The sequence below is a fragment of the Crinia signifera genome, chromosome 8, assembly GCF_055691185.1.
Source record: "Crinia signifera chromosome 8, ASM5569118v1, whole genome shotgun sequence".
NCBI lineage: Eukaryota > Metazoa > Chordata > Amphibia > Anura > Myobatrachidae > Crinia > Crinia signifera.
In genome coordinates this window covers 166,383,261-166,397,856 of record NC_139224.1, presented here as the reverse complement: position 1 = coordinate 166,397,856, position 14,596 = coordinate 166,383,261, and the positions used below count along the sequence as shown (strand labels likewise).

Below are 14,596 nucleotides of genomic sequence, written 5' to 3'. Positions count from 1 at the left end.
GATTTCTAAAAAAATATATATATATTCCCCCCCCCCCCCCCCCCCCAAAAAAAAAAATCACACAATTCAGTATCACGGAAAAGCATAATAAGTCTACTGAGGACTTTGTGATGGGATCACTCAGAACATTTCCGTTACATCTCCGTTATTACCTCCATGCATGGCGTCTAGTCGGACTTTAAGTCTGTTCGGTCCTGAGAGAAGTTCTTTTAAGGCACTAAAGTCGAAGATGTTCCTCAACATGTTTCCATAGGATTCTACCGAATCGACAATCTCAACTAGATTTAAAAAAAAAAAAACGAAAACAAGAATTACGGGCGGCAAATCTTATACACAAATTGTGGCTATTTACATACACAAACCATGAATTACTCGTTCGGTGTTATGGATACCAATATTACACCCAGCACAATGCACTAAAGAAGAATTCGCTCTGTAAAGGACGTAAGAGGGAAACGACTTTCCAGAGGATGCTGTTGTCCAATCATATTTACAGTCTCTCGTTGAGATCTCTTAGGATTGCTCCTAGACAGGCCATAGTTGAAGAGATCTTTGGACAAGGTCAAGATGAGGCACCCAAAATAGGTGCCCTTCTGGTTATAAATTAGATTCACATGTGCAATTTTCGGGGCACTATTGGAACGGATGTGGCCTAGGATGGGTTACCTGTGAACGGCTTAAACTTGTTCTCCAAATCAAACTGTTGTTTCCCAATAGTGGACAAGTCTACTTTGAGGTCGGAGCAGATGGCGTACTCCTCAATGGTCTTGCTGAGCTGGAAGATCTTGTCCGTGATGGCTTCAGGGGCTGGACCTGCAGGGAGACAAGGCGGGAAGATCGGGACAATGAAGTGGGCGCCCACCACAGTAGGCAAAGAACCCGCCAAGACCTTCTTTCACAAGCGCCTCTCGCACGTTTCCAGAAGAGCCAGCATCAGCTCTACTTGTTGACATTTTGTCAAGAGTATAACACCCTACGCACGGAATTCCCCCCTGTAGTCATCCATCTGCCATTTAAAAAAAATATATATAACAGAAAACTTCAATAGGAATTTCCCAAAGTCTCCCTTGAACTTGTGAAGTTGCCGATGGGTTTCCAAGCTCTGGATTGGCCAAAGTGGCAAAGAATGGAGGAAACTTTGCACGGAATCATAGCCAACCTATGAACTTCTACAGCAGGCATGGCCAATCTTTGACTCGCCAGCGCTTATGAAACTACAAGTCCCAGCATGCATTGCCGAAGTTTTGATATTAGGTAATGCTAAAACTGTGGCAAAGCATCCTGGGATGTGTAGTTTTACAACAGCCTGGGAGTCACAGGTTGGCCAGGCCTTCACTACAGGTTCACGGACACTGTATTTTTGCATTGCAAAGTGCACAGCGATTGGGGGTGGGATTGGGGAATCACTGATCCCTAGGCCTAAGCTGATCACTAGGCCAGTGTACCTAAAGTATTCACACGACAGAACATTCCAGTAACCACATTTAAAGATGTCCAGGGTGATTTTTTTTTTAAATACTAACCAGCCTTTCCCTTAGCATGAGGGCAGCAGAGGTGTAATGGGTCCCATGGTTCAACAAGTCTGAGTAATCATATGACGCCACGGCCATCTGCAGAGGGAAGTAACTGGTAGGAAAGGCGTCAGCTTATGGTGACCCGTTCCTTGGGTGCTCTGGTACTCAGAGGAGAACGAATAAGAGGGGGGGGGGGGGGGGGGGATTTCATCCTCACCTCCATTGGCTGTATTAAATTTGATGCCGAAATCTCCGTTGGGGCCGCCAGGGTTGTGACTGGCGGTCAATATGATTCCACCAATGGCTTTGATCTTGCGGATGATGCAGGAGACAGCCGGAGTGGACAGGATACCATTCTGACCGATGACCAGGCGGCCGATCTGAAACACAAGGGGCGGCTCAGACTTTGATTTACCAGACATACCGGGAGAAAGTTAGCCAATCAGCTTCCACCTGTCATTTCATAGACTATGCTAGATATATGTGACAGATGCTGATTGTTTGGTTTGGGTAAAAGTCTATGAAATCACAGTTGGATAAGTTGCCCACAGCGGCCAATCCGCTTCCAATAGATTTCTCTCCAAGGGCTAGATTCTCTAAGCTTCAAAAGTGATAAAATGGAGAGTGATAAACAACCAGCCAATCAGCTCCTACCTGCTATGTCACAGACTGTGTTTGAAAAATGTCAGGCAGGAGATGATTGGCTGGCTGTTTATTTATCACTCTCCATTTTATCACTTTTGAATCTTGGAGAATCTGGCCCCAAGGCTTGATACATCGCACCTGAAGACCCGAGAAGTCACTTCATACAAGCACGGTCCACAACAAGTCACATGTTAAAGGCTTACCCCAATATTTACATGTATCGTGCCATTGGTTTTAATTTCCTCCATGTGCTTCTCCGACTCTTATATAACTATACTCCCTTCGATCACATCTAATCCTGCAGTCTACATATATACACACACAACTACACCACCAGCCGCCCTTGGTTCCAGCGCTGTGCCGCAAAGCATCTCAGCCCCCGCAACCCAACTGCCCCCTCTGCCTTACTCAACCCACCTGCAGCTCCTTAGAATCCCAATGGGGCATACACATGAGGCCACTTAAGGGCAGTTACTAAGCGATCTCACCAGATCGCTTAGAAAATTCCCCTATATTGCACCGTGTGTAGGGGCCATAGCGATGCTCGGCGATTAATATCCACAATGCTGGGTAAATCTAGTAATTGTCGCTGTCAGGGCCAGTGTTCTCACCGGAGCGCACTGTCCCTGACAGATCGCTATAGAACTGCAGTGTTCAAGTGGCACAAATCACCAGTCCGCTACATACTGTAATGAAGGACAGAACGGAGCTTCTTCACAAAGCAAAACAAATCCAAACCCATTCATTATATTACAGGCATTTCTTAAGTTCATTTGTACCATCAAAAAGTGTAGACGCCCAGGAGGAATCTATCAGTGATAATATCAGAATTTATTTATTCAGGTTTTTTTTTTATACCTCAAAGTAACTATGAGACGTAGCGCAATGACACGATTTTGAGACACGAGTCATTGGGAGACGATTTAAAAACGTTTTATTTCATTTAATAATCCTGACTGGACATCTTTTACTTCATGCTAAATAATTTATTACATAAGCAAATTGCAGAAATTAAATGGCTGGAAACATAATTATCGCCATCATCACCAGTCCATCAAATAAGACTATGAAACGTAGTCATGTGACACAAGTGGGTGGAGCTTGTAGCTTACACTAATGAACACAATAAGGCGAGTGCACTACTGGTCTGCACCAATACCATAATGTGTCTCAGCTGCTCTTCATACTAGACAGAAGCACAGCACAGGAGGTAATTAGGACATCAGGAACAAGGTACTACAATGAAAGTGAAGTGCAGGTCCCATAAAGTGCCTCCTTGAAGGCTAGATCCCCCCCATAAGTCTGAGGTGCTTACATGTGTGACCAATATATTATTATTAATTTATAGCGCAGTCTTTCTCCATCAGCACCAAGATGCTTTACAGACACCAAAACCAATGCACATAATAGAAGATGTAATACAGCAATAGACAAGCCAGACAGACATTAAAAGAAAACTTTGGAAAACACGGAATACATGTAAAGTAATCCGCCGCGCTCGCCGCGCTTTATAAAATCAACTCCGAGCCGACGTGGATAGTGGGGGTATGAAAAGGTCGGGAGGACGCGCAACACATCCCCTCGCGGGCTCCCTGCGCTCGCCACGCTTCAGGCTGGCGTGGATAGTGGCGGTGTTTCAGGAACACATTCACACCTGCCATAAGCGGCCACAGGAACAATAAGCTACGCTGATTCTGACGCTGGCCGCAGGAACACTACGCTCATTCTGACAGGGACGCTACGCTAACTACGTAACTACCGCCGTGAAACTACACAAGTACCAATTAGGATAACATTAGTCTGATAAAATAAATGTACTGGTCTTATAGGAGCAGTACAGGTGGGTGCGAGAACGTGGGGAAACGTCCCTGCTGAGGCTGCCCCATGTTCTCAGCCACAATATGCGCTGGGCACAACAAAGTTCTGAGGTAAAAAAAAAAAAAAAGGCTCCTGCACCATAAACAAGGCCGTCCAATGTAAATACCCCCCTCCCATCCCTCAGTCTCCAAGCCATGGAAATCAATAAACTATAGCAACCAATGTTACCATAGTAAACAACATGGTATATGAGGGAAACATGTGCTCTGTGATACCCCAGCACTGTAAGAGAAGAAGTCACTTAAAGTGAGAGAATTAGTTCCTTGGATTGGGATTGGGGGGATGCCACCTTATTAGTTAAATTATGGTGATCTCTTGCAACTACACCCCACACAAAGCAAAGTATCACAGATGGGGGTGGAAAATGTAACCAGGATCACGGAAAGAAGTTATGTAGTGAAGTTTCAATAGCAAATTTATAATGCTGTTATTTTAAGCCGGCCGCTTTACCAATTTTTAACACGGTATATCCAAACTGCAGCCCTCCAGCTGTTGTGAAACTACACATCCCAGCATGCTTTGAAATCATTTTAGCCTTCCCTAACAGCAAAACTGTGGCACGGCATGATGGGACTTGTAGTTTCACAACAGCAGGAGGGCCATAAATTGGACATGCCTGGTTTAACAAAACGGTGTTTGCTACCAAAACACCAAATAATAAGTGATATATATATATATATATATATATATATATATATATATATATATATATATACACACACATACACATATAAAACACACACACACACACTAATATGTACTATACACATATAAAACACACACACACACACACACACACTAATATGTACTGTATATATCTATCTATCTATCTAGGAGCACAGTGGGTGGCAAACCTTCAGTGCTGACATTACATTGCAGCTAGAAGCCGAGGAATCATCTCTCAGTCACTTAACTCATTTGTAAGACACGACTGAAAGAATCTTAAAAACTCACTTGTAACAGTCACCCCTCCTGCTACAAAGAGGACGTAAAATGCCGGCATTTGGCCAGAGACAGGGTATTTCTGTTTAAGCCACCTCACTCACTAACGTTTACAGAACACAAACAGCCAACGTACAAAATAAAAATAGTAATTTTAAAGAAAAAAAAAATTCAAAAAGTACAAAAACAAAAGACTTTTTTTTTATAGTATTGGGATTAAAAAAAAAAAAAAAATCAGATATATTCTACTAACCCCATTTGCAGCAGCCATTTGAACTATGGTTTCAACAGCAAACTTATTGAAATATCGGCCATCCCCACCGACCACCACGGTAGACCCTTGCCGATCTCGGAGGTCAATGGAAAAAAAAATGCTTTGAATGAAATTTTGAAGGTAGTTCGTCTTGGTCTCAAAATAATAAGTCTTCTTCCTGAGACCGCTGGTTCCCGGTCTCTGGTCATGGTACGGCGCCGTCGGCAGGGTCAGCAACGGGAGGGGTCCGTCGTCCATGCCTCTAATTCATCGGAGCCACCAAAAGTAAACAAAATAACCGCAAAATAAAACAAATGGGGATTACATTGAAGAAGCAGCAATGTCAAATCCGCCCGTAAGACATTCAGCGAGGGGAGACCAAAAATAGCTCCCTGGATCCTAAGTCAATGTGGTTTCTAAGTGTAACTGAAGAACGTTTCATCCACATGTCCGAAACCATCACTGTCACAGGGGAAATATTTAAACGTATACATAGCATTTTACTTTACACCTTAGCAAAATAATCCAGGGCTTTCTCTGCATGCAGAACCCCTCCTCCCCTTGTTTCGGGCCCAGTGCTAGGTGGGGAGGAGGCGTAGCCAGATAGTGGTGCCCCAACGCCGACGGCAGGAAGGCAGAAAATGACGGGCATGCCAGGATTGATCCGGTAGCGCTGGTTCGCTGCCAGACTTTATCTAAGCGACGCGAGGCAGAGATTGTTTGAGGGCCACAGTTCTTCCGCACCCGCCCTAATCCCAATATCTAAGTTTAGCAACAGGCATGATTAACCCCTTGCACCTATTCTGAACTACAAGTACCAGCATGCCCACCTGGAAGTTATTTATTGTGCCAGGACAGCCCTGGTCTGTAACGTCACAGAGCAATTATTCTGGGCACTGTTCTTTCGAGTGCCAGGGATTCTGGGCAAGGCTATGCCACAGTGTAACAGGTGAGCTGGAAATGGTCCTGCCATCAAGTATTTTGGGAACCACCCTGCTGTCTAGTATCACAGCGCCATGTACACAGTATTCTGGGCGTACTTCTATCTAGTGCCAAGTATCCCAGGCCTCAGTATGCCAGTCTTCAGTGTACCAGGTAGGCTGGGCAGTTTCTAGTGCCATGGTGCAAAGTGCAAGGGAACCACCCTGCTGGGCAAACAAGCAGCGTATACCTTGCACTATGCCATGCAACAAGCACGCTGGCACTGAAGGGGCACAGAAACTTGGCATGTCGGGGGTGTTTAATAAAAGAAGCAATTTAGGGGCTACCGTAAGTGTGGCACAGAAACATGTTCATCGCCCCAACATGGACTGACCCCTGTACAAGGGACAGCGATGGATCTAATGTTGTAGCAGACGCGTCACGCTAACTCAGGCACATGGAATATACCAACAAACCCCTAAATATTACACCCATCAGACTCGGGCGCTGTTCTCCCATTTTATGCCCACTGTCCCCACCGAGCAGATTCTTGTTGCTGTGACCTTAATCAAATTAGAAAGGATTAAGTTACGGGATTTAGGAACTAAATACTGGAGCGTCCACCTATCCCCTTCTCGTGGGCTCCGTGCAAAGGTCGCCGGGGGCGAGAAGGGAAGCAGGTGGTACGTCTGGCTCCGGTTACAGTGGGACTCCTGCAAGGGAAGACGTTACCTCGGTGAACTGTATTCGCTGAGCGTTGGCACCGAGAGGGATTATAGGCACGGAATTCAATTAGCGAGTGTCCAAAATATTTCTGGGACGGAGCAAACATGGAGCAGAGCGGTCTGGTTACAGCACCCCCAATAATTATGCCAGCAAGTTTATTAAGCCGGGGCCTGCACCCACTTATGCTGGCACCTGCACTTGGGCATGCATAAACCAGTACTACATCCACACCAAGGATGGGCACTCCAGCTGCTGTGGAACTGGAATGGGATCATTGGGTAGACAAGCATTAGGTCGACATGGGTCATTGGATGAACATGGGGTTTTTCACCATAATGTTGACGCAGTTGACATGGACACTGAAACATAGCACCGCTTGCCATGCTTTGGGCACGGTGCCTCGCTATGCTTGGCATACTATTTTATTCTCCCACCACGCCCTATTGGATGGTAGGGCATGAAATACCGCCCATGTCGACCGTATGACCCTGTCGGCTTTCCCCATGTCAACCTTATGACCTGGTCAACCTAACCCATGTAGACCTTCAGTCATATCGACCTAGTGGTGTTGACCTATGCTTGGTATACTGTGGAACTACATATCCCAGCATGCCATGACACAAACAGCCCCCATAGGCAGTCAGACATCCCAGGTTTGGCCCCCGACAGCTACGTCTATCTTTGGTCGGCTATGGGCTAAATTTGTGAAGTTTATTGGGGGAGGATCTGCTGCCGCCCTCATCCCGGTGTCAGAGTAACGATACAGTCAGACGTCAGACCCCATAATTGAATGGTTTGCGGGCGATACTGAATTAGATGATTAGGTTGATACTAATTAATAACACTCAATAGGTTGACCGCCATTGGTCGACACCTTAAAAGGTCAACACATTGACACGAGAAAAAGGGTCGACGCAAGCAATAGGCTGAACAGGAGTTTTTTCATACTTAACTATCCACGCGGAGAATATAATACCATGTCCGAAGAACAGCGCGCAAAGTGAACCATGTATGGGGACGCAGTACACCGAGACGTTGTCCATGTCGACATCAGTCGACAGACACCAAAAACTACCTTTTTCATGTCGACCTACTGCTTGTGTCAATCTTTTGTCCTTGTCGACCTAAGCCACGTTGTACTATTGAATGTCAACCATAATTGGATCAACCCCATGACAAGGTGGTGGAGCAAGGCACCGGAGGGGGCCCCCCAGCGCTCACCCGCTCCACCAGGGGAGGGGGGGGGGGGGTGATGTGGCCGCCGCTGCAATGCTCCATGCGGGGGTGTTATGCGTTGCTCCACGCGCGGGGGGGGGGGGGGAGAGATTCCACTCACCTGCATCCAGGGGGGCGGGGGGACGACTCCTGCTCCTGACTTCCGCCCTGCCTATGACCCATATCCAAATGAATAAATATACCCCATAATCTGAAAGAGTTAGTTATATTTCGACCAACTGATAGTAGTTACCAACCAGATATCTGAGAACACAACAATCTACCCCACAATCAGTCCTACCCCACAACAAGCCCCACTAGACTCTTTCCTTTGTTCCCCACATTCAATCCATTTCAAAACCATGTTACATGCATCTAAAATATATATATATTTAAAATACGCCTATACCTAACACTGGGCACCTCTAACACTCTAACCCATGCTCTCATCATCTCCCGCATTGATTATTGCAATGGGCTCCTTATTGGCCTTCCAAGCAGTTTAGGAGTGGAATGATTTCCAGTGAATGGCTCCCCCTTGTGGTAGTAAGACAGTATAGCAGCAGTGACAAATCAGGACAGGAGTGTAAACTTTAATTGTAGAGTGGAAGTTGCATTATTTGAGGCTTTCATAGTACTCGTAAGAACAGTCTGTTAATTCCCTAGTCTTTAGTGTGGCACCATGTGTCCCATCAGCAGACAATTAGGGGGATTCACCTCCGGGCAGTGCCCTCCTCCAGTTAGTGATGCGGGCAAGATTTCCTGCGCACCTCTGTGGCACAAAAGTGGAGAAGTTGCCTGTAGCAACTAATTCACTTTTAATTGTAATTTATCAAGTACAGTCTATAAAAATGTTATCTAGAATTTGATTGGCTGATATCGGCACATTTCTGCACTTAGCATATTTTGGAGAAATCTCTGCCCTTGTCCAGGTCAGAAGCTTCTAGAACAAGATCGGTCTCTGTACTGGCAGCAAGATGAGGTCAAGTTCTGTTTAAAGGAATAGCGCACTTTAATAAAGTTACAGTGCTGTATATATCCGACCTCCAGGGGGCGTTACAGTGACTGCTTTTGAGCTGCCATCAGAATTTAAGGGTCCTCCGCCCGTTGTGGCTCCCGATTGGCTACCGGTCCGCAAATTCCAATTGGTTTGCGGCCGGGTCAATTTTAAAATGTTGCCGGCGCTTTCTCTATGTCCGGCTCCCCAAGCGCCAGCTGCAATCAGCTAGCTTGTGGCCCAGCACCAATCATGGTATGGTACCCCTCGCTGCTTGGTACCGGAGTCCCGGTAGTCCTCCCGTGATGGCCTCCCTGCCAGTGCACAAGACCATCAATGACGGCGAGATGGCGTTACTCTTGCAGCACATAATTATCACTTATTTATAGACACAACATTCTGCTGTGATGGGCAATGAAACCCCCTTATTATGACATCAGTCCCTGCTCCAGTGCCATATCCCAGTGTCATACAGTGCATCCGGAATATAGAAGAATAGAATAGAATCAACTTTATTGGCCATGTGTGCTTGCGCACACTAGGAATTTTTTGTGGATTACAGTGCAGCATCAAGCAGGGATGTAATGGGGTGGGGAGACATTACATACATTCCATTGAGACAATTATACACGTTAACATTGAGAGCATATTGACATTACTTGCGGGGATTCACATGCCCGCCGAGCTGAACAGCGACTAGGCAGCCATCAGCGGCGCCACTGGTCGTTGCAGCAGCCAGGTAGGTAACAATACAAGCAGGGACAGCACAGTTGTCGCACAGGGAACACATACCAGCCGAGCTGCACAGCGCCTAGGCAGCCATCAGCGGCGCCACTGGTCACCGCAGCAGCCAGGTAGGTAACAATATAAGCAGGGACAATACAGCTATCACAGAGGGAACACATACCCGCCAAGCTGCACAGTGCCTAGGCAGCCATCAGCGGCGCCACTGGTCACCGCAGCAGCCGGGCAGGTAATAACAGAAGCAGAGACAGTACAGTTATCACTCAGGGAACACATACCTGCCGAGCTGCACAGTGCCTAGGCAGCCATCAGCGGCGCCACTGGTCACCGCAGCAGCCGGGCAGGTAATAACAGAAGCAGAGACAGTACAGTTATCACTCAGGGAACACATACCTGCCGAGCTGCACAGTGCCTAGGCAGCCATCAGCGGCGCCACTGGTCACCGCAGCAGCCGGGCAGGTAATAACAGAAGCAGAGACAGTACAGTTATCACTCAGGGAACACATACCTGCCGAGCTGCACAGTGCCTAGGCAGCCATCAGCGGCGCCACTGGTCACCGCAGCAGCCGGGCAGGTAATAACAGAAGCAGAGATAGTACAGTTATCACACAGGGGACACATACCTGCCGAGCTGCACAGTGCCTAGGCAGCCATCAGCGGCGCCACTGGTCACTGCAGCAGCCGGCAGGTAATAATAGAAGCAGAGACAGTACAGTTGTAGCAGGGACAGTACAGTTATCACACATGAGACACGGGATACATATTTGCTGAGCACAGATCCTAGGCAGCCATTTGCGGCGCCATCTTGAAGGCCTCACCAGGCCATCCTCCTGAAGGGAGAGTCAGTGCAGGCAGCTGCCGGGGGAGGGGGAGAGAGAGTCCATGAGGCTGGGGGGGCTGGGGCTGGAGGGGGGGGGGGAGAGTCAGTGAGGCCAGAAGCTTGGGGCCTGGGACAGACAGTGAGGCCTGTGGCCTAGGCTAGGCCCTCTCTCTGGAGCCATACCTTCTCCCAGGCAGCCAGTTCATCCAGAGATCCATGAGGCTGGACGGGCTTCCCAGTGCATCCTAGGGGTCGCAGCCAGGGTCTGCCTGGAGTCTCTGCCGCAGTGCCGGGATCATCCACTGCAGGCCAGGGTCCTCTTCTGTAGGCCCGGATCCTCCACTGGGGCCGGGACTCCTTCTCTGCTGCGGCGGCTGGATGTAATATGTGTCGCATTTTTGGTTTCCGTCTCTGCTGCGGCAGCTGGGCGTCCCGCTGGCACGAGGGACCGGCAGCAGGGCCTCATGCCGGCGGCATAGTGTAGTCATCTGGGCGCCGTGACTGTGGGCGCCATCCGTCTCCCCCCTCCATGCTCTCCCGCCGGGGAACGCCGCGACCAGCGCCGGGGGAGCACATCGACTCAGCGGTCAGTGCTCTCTCCGTCTCCCCCGTCCCCCCCCCGTCACCCGCACCTTCTCCATGGGCCGGGGATGGGAGCTCCGTGGATGGACACCGGAGCTCTCCTGCATGCGACCATCCCCGGCCCCACCGGAAGTTAGATATATCTAATATAATATATATATATTCACAGCGCTTCCCTTTTCCACATTTTGTTATGTTACAGCCTTATTCCAACATGGAATAAATTAATTTTCCTTCAATTCTACACACAATACCCCATAATGACAACATGGAAATAGGTTTTTGGAGATTTTTGAAAATGTATTAAAAATAAGAACCTAAGAAATCAGACGTACATAAAGTATTCACAGCCTTTGCTCAATACTTTCGTTGTTGGTTCGCTGGGAAGCGTCGGTATGCGAGAATGTCATTATGCTGCTCTGTAATATAAAGTAACTAGCCGTCAGGCTTGGAATCCCTTAGGAGAACATCACTGTATATAAATGATCTCAGTACAATGGTTTAAGGGCTGAGCGCAATGTAAATAAAAGGTGCGCGGCCAGAACAACGTTCAGTTCGTTAAACTTCCTCCGACCTTTGATCAGGTCACGGTATGAGGTTCCAGAATATCTAGGCACCAGGACAGGCCGGCAGATCTATGTCATGGGATAATACTAGAATCTGTCACACCTGATGCTTTATACAGTCGCACTGGTGGGTACAGCGGGTCAGAATAACAGGGCAAAGTTATCAGTTCTATTTTTTAGGAAATCTCCTGAAGACGGCGGAGAGGCCGGGACATCTTAATGTATAGGCATATCGGGCAGCTGCCCAGGGAACTGCAATTCTAGGGGCCTCCGAGCAGAGTCAGGTGGTGGTTACACAATCAGAGTGGCCTGGCAGCATCCTCTACCAGGCAGACAGTGAGTGGCTGTCAGCCTCCATCTCCGGGATCTCCCCTCCTGCACAGGAGCGTTTGATGCACAGATACAATGTTATTATTAGGGCATTAATGAGATTGAGCTAGTACCGGCTGTATCCAATAATACAAGGTCACACGAGCAGAAGATCTTATCGCAGTCATTACTGTGGAATTCAGACAATCCTGAGAAGTTTATGGCTGGGGACTATTCCGCATGGCTTACCAGTAACATATATACTGCATTATATAACCAGTCTCAGTGACTGTCACCTCTTACTACTGCAAACATCAGGAACGCATGATTACCGTCTGTCTAGTGTGCGGCCTGTAGCCCCGGGAGGCGGAGATAGCCCATAGGTGACAGAACATTAGGAACGCATTATTACCGGCTGTCTAGTGTGAGGCCTGTAGCCCCGGCAGGTGGAGATGGCCCATAGTGACAGAACATCAGGAACGCATGATTACCGGCTGTCTAGTGTGAGGCCTGTAGCCCCAGCAGGTGGAGATGGCCCATAGTGACAGAACATCAGGAACGCATGATTACCGGCTGACTATTGTGAGGCCTGTAGCCCCGGCAGGTGGAGATGGCCCATAGGTGACAGAACATCAGGAACGCATGATTACCGGCTGACTAGTGTGAGGCCTGTAGCCCCGGCAGGTGGAGATGGCCCATAGTGACAGAACATCAGGAACGCACGATTACCGGCTGTCTAGTGTGAGGCCTGTAGCCCCGGCAGGTGGAGATGGCCCATAGTGACAGAACATCAGGAACGCACGATTACCGGCTGTCTAGTGTGAGGCCTGTAGCCCCGACAGGTGGAGATGGCCCATAGTGACAGAACATCAGGAACGCACGATTACCGGCTGTCTAGTGTGAGGCCTGTAGCCCCGACAGGTGGAGATGGCCCATAGTGACAGAACATCAGGAACGCACGATTACCGGCTGTCTAGTGTGAGGCCTGTAGCCCCGGCAGGTGGAGATGGCCCATAGGTGACAGAACATCAGGAACGCATGATTACCGGCTGACTAGTGTGAGGCCTGTAGCCCCGGCAGGTGGAGATGGCCTATAGGTGACAGAACATCAGGAACGCATGATTCCCGGCTGTCTAGTGTGAGGTCTGTAGCCCCGGCAGGTGGAGATAGCCCATAGTGACAGAACATCAGGAACGCATGATTACCGGCTGACTAGTGTGCGGCCTATAGCCCCGGCAGGTGGAGATGGCCCATCGTAACAGAACATCAGGAACGCATGATTACTGTCTAGAGTGAGGCCTGTAGCCCCGGCAGGTGGAGATGGCCTATAGGTGACAGAACATCAGGAACGCATGATTACCGGCTGACTAGTGTGAGGCCTGTAGCCCCGGCAGGTGGAGATGGCCCATAGTGACAGAACATCAGGAACGCATGATTACCGGCTGTCTAGTGTGAGGTCTGTAGCCCCGGCAGGTGGAGATGGCCCATAGGTGACAGAACATCAGGAACGCATGATTACTGTCTAGTGTGAGGCCTGTAGCCCCGGCAGGTGGAGATGGCTTATAGGTGACAGATCAGGAACGCATGATTACCGGCTGACTAGTGTGAGGCCTGTAGCCCCGGCAGGTGGAGATGGCCCATAGTGACAGAACATCAGGAACGCATGATTACTGTCTAGTGTGAGGCCTGTAGCCCCGGCAGGTGGAGATGGCCCATAGTGACAGAACATCAGGAACTCATGATTACTGTCTTGTGTGAGGCCTGTAGTATTAATGAGATTGAGCTAGTACTGGCTATATCCAATAATACAAGGTCACACGAGCAGAAGATCTTATTGCAGTCATTACTGCGGAATTCAGACAATCCTGAGCAGTTTATGGCTGGGGATGATTCCGCATGGCTTACCAGTAACATATATACTGCATTATATAACCAGTCTCAGTGACTGTCACCTCTTACTACTGCAAACATCAGGAACGCATGATTACCGGCTGACTAGTGTGAGGCCTGTAGCCCCGGCAGGTGGAGATGGCCCATAGTGACAGAACATCAGGAACGCATGATTACCGGCTGACTAGTGTGAGGCCTGTAGCCCCGGCAGGTGGAGATAGCCCATAGTGACAGAGCATCAGGAACGCATGATTACCGGCTCACTAGTGTGAGGCCTGTAGCCCCGGCAGGTGGAGATGGCCCATAGTGACAGAACATCAGAAACGCATGATTACCGGCTGTCTAGTGTGAGGCCTGTAGCCCCGGCAGGTGGAGATAGCCCATAGTGACAGAACATCAGGAACGCATGATTACCGGCTGTCTAGTGTGAGGCCTGTAGCCCCGGCAGGTGGAGATGGCCCATAGTGACAGAACATCAGGAACGCATGAATACCGGCTGTCTAGTGTGAGGCCTGTAGCCCCGGCAGGTGGAGATGGCCCATAGTGACAGAACATCAGGAACGCATGATTACCGGCTGTCTAGTGTGAGGCCTG

The 14,596-nt window shown here is 48.8% G+C and overlaps 1 protein-coding gene across 1 annotated transcript in view; it reads right to left on the bottom strand.

Annotated features, from left to right (window-relative positions):
• The window catches only part of PGM1 (phosphoglucomutase 1), a 58,868-nt gene that overhangs the window by 14,864 nt on the left and 29,408 nt on the right, over window positions 1-14,596 (bottom strand). The window contains 3 exon segments of the mRNA XM_083157679.1: window positions 153-278; window positions 667-813; window positions 1,732-1,894. Coding sequence (XP_083013805.1) covers window positions 153-278; window positions 667-813; window positions 1,732-1,894 — 436 coding nt within the window.